The sequence below is a fragment of the Aulostomus chinensis genome, chromosome 10 (genome assembly GCF_037954235.1).
Source record: "Aulostomus chinensis isolate RoL2024-O1b breed Wild chromosome 10, RoL_Achi_v1.0, whole genome shotgun sequence".
NCBI classification, from domain to species: domain Eukaryota; kingdom Metazoa; phylum Chordata; class Actinopteri; order Syngnathiformes; family Aulostomidae; genus Aulostomus; species Aulostomus chinensis.
In genome coordinates this window covers 26,882,203-26,896,848 of record NC_141329.1, presented here as the reverse complement: position 1 = coordinate 26,896,848, position 14,646 = coordinate 26,882,203, and the positions used below count along the sequence as shown (strand labels likewise).

Here is a 14,646-nt window from a genome sequence, read left to right as displayed (position 1 = left end):
ATGAACGGTTCATCAAGTTAACCGCTTTAAAAGCAAAAAATTGGTGCATCTTAAAAAGATTTAAAAAAAAACGAAGAAAAACTATTCTACATTTATCTATTTTTATGAATGTTGCAATAAAATATTAATACTTTTTTTTCGAAAGGTTGCATCCGATCCGGTCACTCCAATTTAATGATTATCTGTAAATTTCTCACAAAAGCTACTGGGGAAAACGTGTTTTAAAAAAGCGGTAAAATATGGAGCGATATTTTAAAACACAGGATGCAGTAAAAATAACAAAAGTCCTGCCTTATTCATCAAGTCTAGTAATCATACCTGGTATTGATTTAGCTTCATTGTTTACCTTGATATTCAAGCTAGTGATGGTTTTTTAATGTTTTTTTTCTCCTATGTGGAGAAAAACAAACAAACACCTGGAACGGAACTAAAGTTCAGCGTCGGTGTTTCCCAGCGGACTGTTTTTGTAAACACACTCAAATGGGACGCTGACGACGCGGTTGTTTGACAGCACATTTTTCTCGTTAACAGAAGTTTTGGCGGAGGTTTCTGTCTCCGTAGACTTAAAAAAAAATGTCGATATTCACGCCGACAAATCAAATACGGCTGACGAACGTCGCGGTGGTGAGGATGAAAAAAGGAGGGAAGCGATTTGAAATCGCTTGTTACAAGAATAAAGTCGTTAGCTGGAGATCAGGAGCGTGAGTAACATAGAACGTTTAAGATGGGGTTGTTTTCTACATAGATTTAGTACCTGTTCTTTGTTACTTAAAGTTGGTTCTTCTTTTCCTTCCAAGTAGATTAGCTAGCTAGCTGGCTAGCTAGTCAATTTGCCTCTCCCTGCTGCTCTTCAGCCAACAACTGAATCTGCATTGTGTTGTCCTTCCAGAGAAAAAGACCTGGATGAAGTTTTGCAGACAAACTCCGTTTTTGTAAACGTGTCCAAGGGGCAGGTAGCCAAGAAGGAGGACTTGTGTAAATCCTTTGGGACGGACGACCTGACAGAGATCTGTAAACAGGTAAGAACCTTCCCTGTACACCTGTGGGGCCATCAGACGCCTTTGCATCATTCACCGCTGCATCAGTGTAACTCTTCACCTTCTGACCTTTTCTTCCCCCCTACTTTTGTGACAGATCTTGGCAAAAGGAGATCTGCAAGTGTCTGACAAGGAGAGGCAGAATCAGTTGGAGACGATGTTCAGGGACATCGCCACAATCGTTGCAGAGAAGTGCGTCAACCCAGAGACCAAGAGGCCGTACACAGTCAGCCTCATCGAGCGGGCGATGAAGGACATCCACTTCTCCGTCAACACCAACAAGAGCTCGAAGCAGCAGGTGAGGGGAAGCGTCATGCAGCTCAGGAGAAGTCAGGTCTTGACAAAGGCAGCACCGCTTTTAAGAAATGTTGCCGACTTTAAGTTCTGTCGCTTCAAGGCTTTGCATCTTCCCCCATCAGTTCATCCATCGCAGGTGACACGGAGTCTTGCGTTGTTGGGGTTGTTTTCAGGCTCTGGAAGTGATCCGGCAGCTGAAGGAGACCATGACCATCCAGAGAGCCCACATGAGGCTGCGCTTGGTGCTGCCGGCCAAAGAGGCCAAGAGGCTGAAGGAGAAGCTGAAGCCGCTGCTGCAGGTGGTGGAGAGCGAAGACTTTGATGAGAACCTGGAAATGGTGAGCGGCTGAGTGTACGGCGCATCTTTAAATGTTGTTGAAGAACCTTTCCAAAAACACCAGAGGCTGAAATGTATTGGAATGTATTTTGAGCATTAAGTACCTTAATAACAACAACAAAAAACCCAATAGATATTTTGATGCTGTAAGAATGTGTTTGATTCACTGTGAAGGGAACTGTCCAGTGCTGAGGAGTGAGACTGAGAATCCCTTTGGGTCAACATTTATTTACTTTAATTCTTGTTTTTGTTGTTTTTTAACCACATAAATCAGTTAAAATTCTGTGTTATTATAATTTTACAACTAGATGTGTGGCTGGAACTACTTTCCTGACTGGGCGTAATGATTTGATGCAGCACCTCTTAACTTCCGGCAACAAAACAAAATGTTGATGACCACGAGAGCGACTGCAGCTTCTAAACATGTCCGACAGTGTTTCCCTAAAAGTTGGCGGGTTCCTTTTTATAGTTCATTCTCTCCTCACCCTCAGATGTGTCTGGTGGATCCCGGCTGCTTCAGGGAGATCGATGAGCTGGTCCGGTGTGAGACTAAAGGCCGCGGCACCCTGGAAGTCCTGAGTCTGAAGGATGTGGAGGAGGGAGATGAAAAGCTGTAGGGAAACCAAGCAGCCAGAACTCTTACTCACTGACATGCCGCACCGTGGCTTGCTACTCTTTTAAAACAATAACAAACAAACAAAAAAACTATTTATAATCACAGTTGTAACTACTCCTCGTTCCCTGTTCAAAGAGACCAATTTGATGGGAAAAAATAAAGTATTTTTGCCTTTAGACAAATCTGTACAACTGGGTGGGAGTGTATTTTGAAAGCACGTCATGATCATTGATCCCTGAGCTGAGTCACAGTTTTCTTCCTTTCTTTGTCACCATCACCAGGCCAGGAAGCGTCGGCCCCCCGTTTAGACTCGAGGGGTTCAGGGGTTTTGGTTTTTGTTTTCTGTTTACATCTTCCATCATATGGATCATCGCCGCCACTCATATTTTGTTATCATGAATGCCTTCGCGCCACACCAAATAAATATTTAATATGTTTTCGGGCGGCACGGTGGTGCAGTGGTCAGCACTGTGGCCTCACAGCAAGAAGGGTCTTTCTGGGTGAGTCTCCATGTTCTCCCTGTTCCTGCTGGGTTCTCTCTGGTACTCCAGCTTCCTCCACAGTCCAAAGACATCAAGAGGGACCAGGTTAATCCAGACTCTAAATTGACCGTAGGTGTGACTGGGAGAGCCAATGGTTGTCTGTCTCTATGTGTTGGCCCTGCCATGGACTGGTGACCTGTCCAGGGGGAAGGCTGCTGGGATAGGCTCCACCCCCACCACCCTCAACAGGAGAAGAGGGAGAACATGGATGATATGTTTTCTTTTTATTCTGTTCAGTTACTTCTTTCAAGAACAAATGAAAACATTCTTTTTCAGAGCACCTGAAACGTGTGTGGGGCTTTCAAAAAGATCGTCGGCCTCCTTAATGGAGTGGCTTCGTTTGGTGGTCGTCCACCATCGTCATTCCCTCCACCCAGGAGGTGACTGGTGCTGCTTGTTTGTATTTTAGCAGGTTACATTAAAAAAACTAAAAAAACAACCTGGCTGATTTACACCAAACCTGCTGGAGGGGCGTAACAGGGTTCAAGAAAGAAGCCAGGAAAGTGTGGGGGCAGATCTGTTAAAATAAATGCAGTTCTTCATTGTGTGTGTGTGTGTGTGTGTGTGTGTGTGTGTGTGTGTGTGTGTGTGTCCTCTGAGGGCAGAATTCAGCCCAGGCGGTGTAATAAGGCTCTTTTTTTTATGCCAAATAGCATGAATGAGTGTGAGGTGGGGCTCAGCGAATGGAGGTGAAAGAATATTAGACGTCAATGTCTGAAGACGGTTCAGGGAATTTTACTAGTTTTTAATTTTCAAAAACAGAATTTCCTGGAGTCATAAGAGACAAATAAATGACCCAAGACATTTTCCCCTGTATTTGGTATCTCCTGAAGCTGTGTGACGTAGCAATATCAGGCCGACTTAGCTACATGTTCAAATAACATTACAAACTTTATCACGAGCCTTTCCAGGCATCCAGATGGCAAAACTACAAGTGGGGTAGCAGGCGCACGTCACTCCTGAAAGCCCTTCTTTATTCATTTTAATATTTCATGAACAGGAAGACAAAGGCAGGTCGTTTTGCATGGAAGCCAAAGATCTGGGCTTGGTTTAATTTCATCTCTCTATCCGCTAAAGAGGCGGAGAGATGTTGGTGATTCCCGACCTTTTGCGCAGTCCACTGCACTTTGGTCTTGCCTTCGCCAGCGCTCTTGTGCACAGGTCACCAGACTGTGCAGTAGCTCATCCACTCGAGGTCCTGATTTGCTGACAAGTCCCGTTGTCTGGATTCTGTCTATGAAATCGTTCTCCTTGATGAGCAGCAAGGCCTCGGAATGGGACGTCGAATCAATAATGCGAGTGTTGTTGTGGATTGGTTTGTCAAGGGAGGGAGCGGAGGAGAATCCTCTCGGCCTCGGACTTGATTCGACTTGTTGACCGATATGTTCATCTTATTCCATGCTCATCATTTCAGGATGATGTTTAACTTTTAATAAATGAACACAGCGGCCAGTTTTATTGATGGAACGAACGTAAATGTACCGCCGAACGCTTGATATGAACACGCAGAAGTGTCTTTAGGAGGTAGCGCGGCTCCTCTGCCGTCGCTGATCTTTTATTCAGGATTTCGTGCTGCTCTGCAAACATAAGAGCCACAACATCTGAATTATTCATGCAGCTTTATGTCAGGGTGACTGATTCACGGGGAAATAACCTCCAACTTCCAGAAGCCGGCAACTGAATTCACTGAGAAGTAATCAACTAACGTCTCCGTTTCACACCCGTTCTTTGATTCGGTAGATCCGGCTTCGTGTTTCACCTCCGTGGGCGGCCGGAGGATTGGAAGACCATCCTGGTTTTTTTTTTTTTTTTTTCCTGACTCTTCAGCACAAACTTAACACCAACTGTCAGTCACGCATGCATGCTGACTCCTTCCACAGTGCCACACCCTGGTTCAGTAAATCCAACTGGAGCCAAACCTTTCACGAGTCCTCGTCACTGATTATGTCAAGATTTGGAGAAAGAACCAATGAATAATTCCACATGTGAGTTTTGAGGGGTAAATAAATAAGGAGCAACGCTCTGTTTGCTCTCCAATGGGCCCGGTTCACCGGGGCCTCTGGGCGTGCTGGGGGCACAACATCAGAGGCTGGAGAGAGGAGGTTTTTTTCTCCTCGTTTTAATGCCAGAATCTCAACAGAATCTGATACAAGCAGCAAGTAATGATGATGCAGAAGAAGTAAAACAGCACCCTAATATTCTACTTACTAATATCGACTCTTCTCTCCACATTGTGCAGAATTGTCCCAGTTTTTGAATTTTTTCCTTCCGTGTTGCTACTTTTTGTTGCTTCGTTTATTTTTTGATGATTATCAAAATGATTGTATGTTGTTCACGTTTAATATGACACCGATATTGCACGTTGACTGCATTTTTGTTTTTGACCCTCTATTTTTGCCACCTCTTTGTTGTTGTACGCATCAGAATAATAAGGCTTTATCTCATTCATAAAAGTAATAATTAAAAAAATATATATATATATAAAGAGAACATACATATCTGTCATCCAGAAATTATGACTGATGGGCCCAATAAGTCACACCACACAACTGGGTATGATCGTTTTAATCAGGAGTTCATTCAGAGCAAGCTGAGAGTACAAGCACAAGATCACAACATGTCTGCAGAGGTATGACATCGGCACATCAGCACGCAATCCGAACCAGACAGACTCGACGACAGCCTATAGCACCAGGGTGTTGGAGTGCATAGCAGCACGCGCAGTGGTGGGGTCAGACTCGGTACAGGCAGGCGGCAGGCTGTAGAGGTCAGACGATAAAAAGCCTGCTCACTCAAACACGCGCGCACACACACACACACACACGCGCGCACACACACACACTGAAATTAAAACTGGAAAGAGACTGGCTCGTGCTAGACTGAGCCCTCACACACTGCAGCCAAGATGTCAGTTAAGGGTAACGCGTTGTTGGACTGTGTTTTACAACCGGAGAGGGAGGGAAGGCTGAGATGTTGACATGTTCATAGAAATACCTCATATCACACACACAATGAACACATGAAACTTGCACAATTTCAGACAGCAGCATTTTTAAAGAGCTGAACTTCAAGTCCTGGCTCATTCCTCGTCCGTCAACACCTGGAGTGATCAGCCCATTCAGAGTAGACTAAATACGATAGGCGCTGCTTTTCAGGCCTCTAAGCGTTTGATTTCCTTGTGTAGCGTAATTACAGCACAGCAGCTCAGAGGAGAAGATGGAGTACAAAGCCACAGAGTACTGCGTCATCGTAAAAGCTGCAGTATTCCTATTAATTTAAAGGAGTGGACCTCCATTGGGATTGCAGGGAATGTGTTTGTGGCAGAAACTATATTGCTGGTGTGTTAATTTTATAACTTTTATCACCACTACGACTATGATTTTACTGACTGTGTCTTGTGTTTTTAGATGTAACCAGAATCTACTACTACACATGCATTATATTCAAAACGGCATTACCCTATATATTCATGTTAAATGGCTCAATTTACAAGCTTACATGTGACTGTGACATACAGTCTGCTAAAATGTGGCTACTCAACCAAAAAACAGGGGCCTTGCATGCGATCTGTAGCAATTATATTACAGTCCATTTGGTTACTTAGCAACTAAACTGATGAAACCAGATATCATCCAGAACAATGAAATGAAAACCAGGACCAATACAGCAGAGGCACTGTAACTAGGAAACGCAACCGTAAACAAAACCTGCTCTCTGGTACGGACTCAAGAGAAAAATCATCCTTTTGAAAACTTTCTACAATCATTTTAATTGTGATTTGAACAGCAGACATCCATCCAAAGGTAAAAATGCCCTTTTGTACACATATTGAACATGTAGCGATGGCTTGGGTTTATAGTTTGATGTCAAAAAGGACGCATAAATGTGCAAAATCATGTGCTCAATGATGTGAAGCAGTTCTGTGGACCAAAAAAAAAAAAAAAGAAGAAGGAAAAAAAAACCCAAACCCAAACAATCCTCCCCCAGAAACCCCACGATAGCGCGCACATTCACACAGTTTACAGTGAAGTTATTTGCATTATTCTAAAAGCTCAACATCAGTGCCAAAAAGGTGATCGAGAAATGACGCGACGGCAAAAAACAAAAACAAAAACAAAAAAAAAAACGAGCGAGGACATAAACCGAGAGAGATGTGCCGAATTTGTGGCGTGGAATTTTGACGTTGCAAACATCTCTTCACTGCTTCGCCTCCGCCAGTCTGTTGCTTATCTCTTTGCTCTTCTTTGTGACAACCGTCTCTGCTTTGGGATCTTGGGAACCTGAAGACGGTTTCTTCTTCGCTGACTGGGAACTGGCGGCCTGCTTCTCTTTTGCTTTCTTTACCATCTTGCTTGTTGTTGTCGTCGGTGTCTTTTTCGGTTTGGTACGAGACACGGGTTTGTCCACCTGGAAGAGAGGACAAGTGCGCGTAACCGAGATTAAAGCCTGGCTTTTAAACACGGGCTTCATTGAGAGAAACTCTAGATCATGTGATCTCATGCAATACATACCTTTGTTTTATGCTGTTACTTATAATGACAGGCAAGTGACACCATACTGCATAGGTGACAGTTGCATTTGGTGGTTAGTGCAATGACAATAAGAGGACAGATCAGCACAAAAAGGGTATTTGTGCCTTTTCTTATAAAGAAGAGTGGTACGTGCAATTTTCCCACTTCTACATAAAGCACAACATACATGGTCTATATTAGTATATGATGTTAGTCTTATGCTTTATTGGATTCAATATTCTGGCAACATTCAGAGGTGGAGGCGGGGTCGAGGCTCGACAAGCAGGCTTGTGACAAGACCGCAGATTCAAATTCCCACATGGAGCAGAGAATGAAACTACGCCCCCTCAGAAACACTACGGCGGCGCGTTACTTCTGACACCGTAGCGCTGATGTAAAAAAAAAAAGAAAAAGAAAAAAAAAAACCAGCAGAAAAAAAATGCGTAAAACATGCTTAAAGATCACATTGAACTTGTGCCTCGTAATATAGGACAAATGTTTGTAAAAAAGTTGTTTCTGGGAGTAGAAACAAATGGCAGTATTTCTGTGAATAAATGGTTTATGGTGCAAAGTGCACTAAGCAGTGCTAAATGACCTGCAAATTACTGAGCGAAATTTGTGCCAATGTTGAATGAAAGTGGGATTTGGTAAGGAAGTGGGACATCGATGGATTCACACGCGCTGTTCTATGGCGCTCCGGCCCATTTTCATGGCTCCAATCTTTGCAAGACATTTGTGGAATTTTCACCTGGAAATACGGCTGCCAAATTTTAATGTGCCAACAACTGCTGCGTCGTACTGAGTAGCAAAAGGATGACATCATCGGCAAACAACTGTTACCAATACATGATGGCAAAAGACCCTGCGCAGCTTGCAGCTTGCTAGTCACGGTGCCAATTTGGTGCAGATTCAGGAAAAAAAAAAAACCCACAATGTTGGTCGATGTCATTTGCACCATAGACTGTCACTAAAATAGAGCCCAGCACAACAAACATCTGCGTTCATGGAAAAAGTCAGTCAACGAAAAAACCTGGGCCATTTTTTTCTTGCTTTTTTTGCTCTAAATGATTGATGAGGACAAAAATTATGGACCCTGTCCCACGCAGAGCGAGAACGCTACAACTGACGTGACTGGCGCTGGCCAGCATTACAGTACACAGCCATGACCTCCGGATGAGCATAAGTGTCTGACAACATGATAGAAATAATCCACACACACACACACACACACACACACACACACACACACACAGAGGAAAAGTCTTTCTTGGGGCAGGTGAGAGAAACAGAACTGTGTGAATCTGGCTTTTCCGTTTGATCCGAACTAAAATAACGCGAATGAAACCTCATCCGGAACCCAGTAATAATTAATAATTCAAACTCAGCCCACTTCAAAGTGAACCAAAATCCAGTCTCGACAAAAAGTGCATTTCGGATTTAAAGTGGATGCTGAGAGCGAGGAAGGACGGAGTGTGTGTGTGTGTGTGTGTGTGTGTGAGCTCTGACCAGATGTAGAGACGCCGGGCTAGGCTGCAGCTGAAGAGTTAATTACACAAACCTTAAAGAGTATTGATAAAAGAGTCGGTGTGATGTCAGAGCAAATCAATAAAAGGCCTTGAATTCTTCCCATTCCCTCTGTCTCGTTTGTCACTTTGCACTTTAACTCACGTAAGGAAATAGAACGTAAGAACTAGAACATCAAAAGGAACTGCAACACGCTGCTGTGGTTCACGTTTGTCTGGTTCCTGATTGTGAATCACAACCTTGGGCACACATGAACAATAAAACTGTCCTGAGCCTTGCAGACGTTTGTGTGACCAAATGGCCCAAGCAGGATGGTAATGTTGTCCCCTACAGTTGCAGGGCGGAGCCAGAGACAGTCAGTCACTCAGGTGGTGCAAGTGGGAGGTACTGACCTGGGAGAAGCTGAAAGTAATGAAAGTCTGGTGGATCCTTCATTTCATGTTGTCAGACAGTTAAAAACAAGAGTGCTCAGCGGCTGACGAACCCGGAAGAGAGCTCAGATTTCTGAAAGTTCGGTTCCCTGATTTTAAAGTCCCCTTTTTATCGGTTTCCTGCTAAACGCCTTAAATGAGGATCTCAAAAGCTGACATCATCTTGTTGTTGTTTCTGCGGCATTGATTCGTCGGTACGTACATGACTTGGGAGTTTCCAGGTGTTTATGGACACCGCTGAGGACAGAAGAAGTACAAAGTTTAGTCGCGGTGACGTCGAAGCATTCGTTCATGGATCAACTTCAGGTCTGTACTTCTAGCAATTTAACTGACGCTTTAAAAAAAAAAAATCAGGAGAGAGGCGTTCGTCAATGAATATTATCTTGCAAAACAAAACGTGCAAATCTCTTCAACCTCCGTTCACCAAATAATCCAAATTTCGGTGTAAAAATCTCATCAGCTCTGGGTCAAGCGACCTGGTTTGCCTACAAGCGCACACCCCCCCCCCCCCCCCCCCCCCCCCGCCGTGCTCTCTTACCTCATGGGGCCATGTGGCAGTTGCCGGTTACAGAGTTCTCACTCAACATTGGAGCGACTCCAATCTTTCTTTCTTTCTTTTTTCTTTTTTTTGGTCGGTAATAATTATTTATATACAAAAAAGATGAAAAAAATCTGGCCAAGGTTTAAAAATCTCATAACCATTACATATTAATATCTAAATAATTGAAATATATGAAGGGATGATTGGCTTGGTGGCGCCAACTGATGCAATAAATCCTCCTATTTTGCTTTTTTTTTTCAGCCGTTTCATGTTGATAGCATCTATACCCCCCCCCCCCCCCCCCCCGGTAGATATTCACATCATTTCCATGATGGATTGTTGAAGCTCCAGAGAAGGCGGTGAGCGGTGCAGGCTGACAGGTGGGCAAACGGTGAGGATGTGACTTCTCATTTTTGTCCAGATTGCATCCGGCAGCTGAGTGATTAGTGTGAGTGTGGGTCATATTAGCCAGTGTGCATACTGTGGTGTGTGCGTGTCTTTTTTTTTTTTTTTTGTTAGTGTTCGTGCATATGTGTGTGTGTGTGTGTTTGTTCAGTATGCACGTCTGCGTTGGATCGATCAGCCTCCATGCCTTCTAGAAGAAGCAGTGAACACACCTGACTACAGCAGGTTTAGAACAGAGCTGCTCTCAGTCTCTGAGACGTCCTACAAGAACGAGAGAGGGAGTGGCCAAATGAACACACCGCTAACACATCATTACCGGCTGTTAACATGCACGCAAACGTATGTGAGAACACCGTCAAGTAAAGGCCTACTTCAGCCTCTGATCGGCTGTAACTGAGGTTGAGATATTCATGACAGATTTCAAACAAAATAAAGTCAAATGTATCAACTGTCTGCTGAGTGACCAGACTGGTAAACGGCTATTTTACTGGCTCATGATCTGCAGGCCGGTTTCATAATACGGCAGTGCTTTTATTCTTAAAACTGAAACATGAAACTGTACATGGAGTCAGGCAACCGCAGTCGGATGTTTTCTAATCTAGAAATACGCAGTCATGCCTTGGGCCTTGGTTATCGGGTACCGGATGCAAGTAGTAGCAACAGAACTACAAAGATGCGCCCTGACACCCGCGGCTACGACAGAATCTAGAGATCCCCGGCGTGTGCCCACCTTGGTGGTGTCCTTGCCAGGCTCGCTGTACAGGCTGCGTATCCTCCTGCGCTCCATCAGCTTGTTATCGGCTGGGTGAGCCTTCACCTGCTCCCCCTTGAAGGTGGCACTGTAGCTGGTCTCCAGACTGGTTTCCTCCCCGGGGGGTTTGTACTGAGATGGGGCTTTGATCGGCTTCACTGGTTTCACATCCTTGTAGGCCTTGAACTCGGTTCTGGGAGCAGCGGGGAAGCAAACATAAAAGTTTAATGGTTTTATTGAGGCTCGTTTTAACTTAACGCACCAGTAAATTAAAAGCTTTTCACTTGGGTTGGCCCTTTGGTTACTTGTTGACAGAGCGCCATCGCAGCAGCCCATCTTACTGGTTGCTGACTAAACATTTATGGGCCCTTATAATGGTTATTAGGGCCGACTTCATCCTGATAAAAGAAAAGGATAAACATAAACCACCGGAGTTTCGTTTGGTCTTCCAAGTGCTTCTGAATGTGGTTACATGGCATCAGACATACGGCGCACGCATGATCAAATCAGCAGCACGTCATTAGCTAAGCTGCTGGTCCTGAGGGGGGCTGGAGGGACGCTGGGGGAGGAGGAGAGTTCACCAGGGACCCACCTGTCAATCACAGGGCTGACACAAGCAATTCGCAGTAATCAATAACTAGATAGCATGTTTTTGTTGTGTTACGTGTATAAAAACTATGCTAAAAAAAAAAAAAAGTATCGGTTTAGGCCCCCCACAATTCCATTACCGGTCAGGACGCTCGCTCGTCACGCCAGCTTTATGTGATATAGAATAAGATCTAAAAATAGCCGCATCATCGCTTGGCGGTGACGTCAGAGGAGCGACGTCTCGACGGTTGCCAGAGAATTAGTGACGATGATGATGATGATGATGATGATGATGATGATGATGCGGCTGCTTTCAGGCACATTTCATCGGGGGCAGCGCACACAACGCATATCATCTATACAATGAAGACAAAAAGGAAAGAAAAAAAAGGATGAGTCTGACTCTACCGAGTCAGAAATTGATATTTTACTTTCACTCGCTCACAGGTGGAACCAAACAATGAAACAAATCAACACCAAAACAAGCGAGGAGCTCATATTTCTGCCCTCCAAGCAAACCCTCAGGTGATTCTCTCCATCTATTTTTTTTGTTGTTGTTTTTTTTTTGTCGTTTCCTGACAGGACCGCTGAACAATACCGAAGAAGAAAATCTAACTTTGAAGAACACTTTCTAAACTATGAAAGAGTGAGAAGAGCTTAAATTCATCCAGGAGGTAGGAGGAAGTCACTGTTCCAGAGGTTTACAGCCTCTCAGAGATAATGACATTAACAACAACAACAATAATAATAATAATAATAATAATAATAATAATTTTCCACTGCATTGTGGACACCAAAAGTGCAGTGAGTGCTTTATTTAAGGCCAAGAGATTTTCCCACCATATAAAACCTACAACTACATAAAAACCCCTCCTGTATTCTTCTGTGTTATCACTAGATTGTTGTACCTCAGAGTGTTTATTGTGTTCTTTTACGCGGCAGTCAGTTTAAAAAAAACAACACCTTGTTCTCATTGGCGGCTATCATGATTACTACTATTTTTATTATGGTTGCTTTATTTAAAAAGCCTGTTTGATAAGTGTCGACGCCACTTGACATTTGAGCTGAATGAAAGATTCACACCATTTGCACGTCTGTGTCTCGTCACCGTCTCTGATTATTAATCTTTCACTTTATTTACTGGGATTCTGTGCCCGCCCCCCCCCCCCCGTTATTTTATTCATCCCAAGCATTTGGATAAACTTCCTTTCTAAAGTTCTTTCTCTGATTCCTGCTGTGTCAGAGTGAAACTTGCAGCTCTGGTTAGCTTCCGTGCAACATGATAACATCCAGAGCCTTTCAGCTTCATTCATTCATTCATTGGCTGCAGCATTGATTTGGTAGTAGGAGGGAAGACAAAATAGGAGGGGGGAGGAGGGGGGATCAATATTACTACCTTTATCCATGGAAATAACACTTGGCCTGGAAATCACTGGAGATTGCAAGACGATATCATCCACTAGCAAAGATCCCATGGAGGAGGACGAATGGGAACTTGTCAGCTCCTGACGCGCCGCTGGACGGAGCAGTGAGACATGCGGGCTGCTTCGCTCTCACAAATGTTGATAAAGCGACTTGCAGCGCTGTTGAGGGCCCTTTTAATGCGTGATTAATATCTTAAGGTGATAGAATTTGAGGTAAATAACTCACCTGTAGCTGCTGGAAGTCGACATCACCTCCTTTATCTGCCTGTTGACCGCGTCTGCCGCAGCTCTGCCTTTCCTCTGCTCACCGCTCGCGTCTGCGGGCATCGCCGCGTCCGTCTTCTCCTCCGTTTTTCTCTCCGCTGACTTTTCTCTCTTGGCGCTTTTCTTCACCGGCTCCTTCAAGTCTTTCTCCTGCACCTTCTCCTCGATCTCGCTCTTCTCCACGCCGGTCTCCACCTCCGTAGCTGCGTGCTCCATCTTACCGCCTCCCGCGCTCCCATCTCGGCCGCCTGCCGTAGCAGCGGCGGGGCTGGTTTTGGGGATCCAGGGGTGGTCGTACTTCTTTGGTATAGGCCACGGTTTATAATCCTTCTGATACTGAGTCTCGGGATTAAACGGGGTGGGTGGGGGTTGATACTCGTTTCTTGGCTTGCAGCTGGGCTCGGGACGCACTCTCCACGCCTTGAAGTCTTGGCGCATGACGGACGCAGTAGAGCCATCTTTGCCCGCTGCGGCACCCGTCGCGGGCGGTGGCTTCCGCTCCTCCTGCTCGCCGGAATGAGGCTGCGTTTCTATAGCAATAGCGCCGGCTCTGGTCTGTCTCGGCTGCGGGTGATGGGGATAATGCTGCACGTCCGCCACGTCCGAGTATTTGGTGAAAACTAAAGGCACCGCGATGTCCGCTTTGTCCAGCTCGGTCCAGAAGCGGTTGATGCAGCAAGCACGCGTTATGCACGGCCATGCCATGATGGTGCGCGAGTAGGGAAAAAAAAAGGATGCAGAGAAACGAACAGTCAGGAGAACCCGGGCGACTCCGTCGACCGCGGAGAAATCTATGACCTGGATGGAGTCGTACTCACCTCGCTCCCTCCCCCCGCAGGCTCCTACTCAAGTTTAAACGCACTTTGCTGTGGAGAGCACATTGCTGCCCGAGTTGCGCATGAAAACGACCCCACCCACATTGGTGTGATGCTTCGGAGATGCCCGGGGTCCGCACCGTGCGTCTGCACGCCGAACCATCACCTGAGCTCGTCACAGTCTGGCCAGCGAAAGAGGGAGGAGACGCCTTTAACCCCTGCGCCGCCACGGCAAAGATGCCAACTTCTGCCTGAACTGTGGTCTTTTGTTCCGTGTACAACGAAATGGCCGCAGATGGGGGGGGGGGGGGGGGGGGGCAGAAAAACCCCGAGAATTAAGATCCACGTGCGTAAATCCAAAACATTTGAGGTTATCAAGTAAAGATGTACTTCAACATTGATTCATGTACTCGGCTTACTTCTGCCTCGCTAATTCACAAGTGACCGAGGTGTGGCTTGCCTGCAACTGCCATTTTAAAGTGAAAACTACATGGATTCAGAAAGTAAAAACTGCTTGAAAAGTAGAATCACAACACAGGGCCTCGGTTTATTAGGTTCTTGTT

The 14,646-nt window shown here is 45.2% G+C and overlaps 2 protein-coding genes across 3 annotated transcripts; one reads left to right on the top strand and one right to left on the bottom strand.

Moving 5' to 3' along the window:
• Nucleotides 1-452: 452 nt before the first annotated feature.
• sbds (SBDS ribosome maturation factor) lies at nucleotides 453-2,660 on the top strand. The gene is made up of 5 exons (XM_086215284.1): nucleotides 453-701; nucleotides 890-1,019; nucleotides 1,135-1,335; nucleotides 1,508-1,672; nucleotides 2,163-2,660. Exons 1-5 carry the CDS (start codon nucleotides 574-576, stop codon nucleotides 2,286-2,288), a joined length of 750 nt encoding a protein of 249 aa, XP_086071410.1. The 5' UTR covers nucleotides 453-573; the 3' UTR covers nucleotides 2,289-2,660.
• Nucleotides 2,661-5,386: 2,726 nt separating this feature from the next.
• map6b (microtubule-associated protein 6b) lies at nucleotides 5,387-14,239 on the bottom strand. 2 transcript variants are annotated; one of them, XM_086216728.1, is made up of 4 exons: nucleotides 13,231-14,239; nucleotides 10,972-11,185; nucleotides 10,454-10,502; nucleotides 7,094-7,236 (listed from the first exon to the last, which is right to left on the bottom strand). In XM_086216728.1, exons 1-3 carry the CDS (start codon nucleotides 13,971-13,973, stop codon nucleotides 10,458-10,460), a joined length of 1,002 nt encoding a protein of 333 aa, XP_086072854.1. In that variant the 5' UTR covers nucleotides 13,974-14,239; the 3' UTR covers nucleotides 7,094-7,236; nucleotides 10,454-10,457. The 2 variants fall into 2 exon arrangements, with proteins under 2 accessions (XP_086072853.1, XP_086072854.1); XM_086216727.1 differs by lacking the exon at nucleotides 10,454-10,502 and having other exon boundaries at nucleotides 5,387-7,236; nucleotides 13,231-14,235.
• Nucleotides 14,240-14,646: the final 407 nt, after the last annotated feature.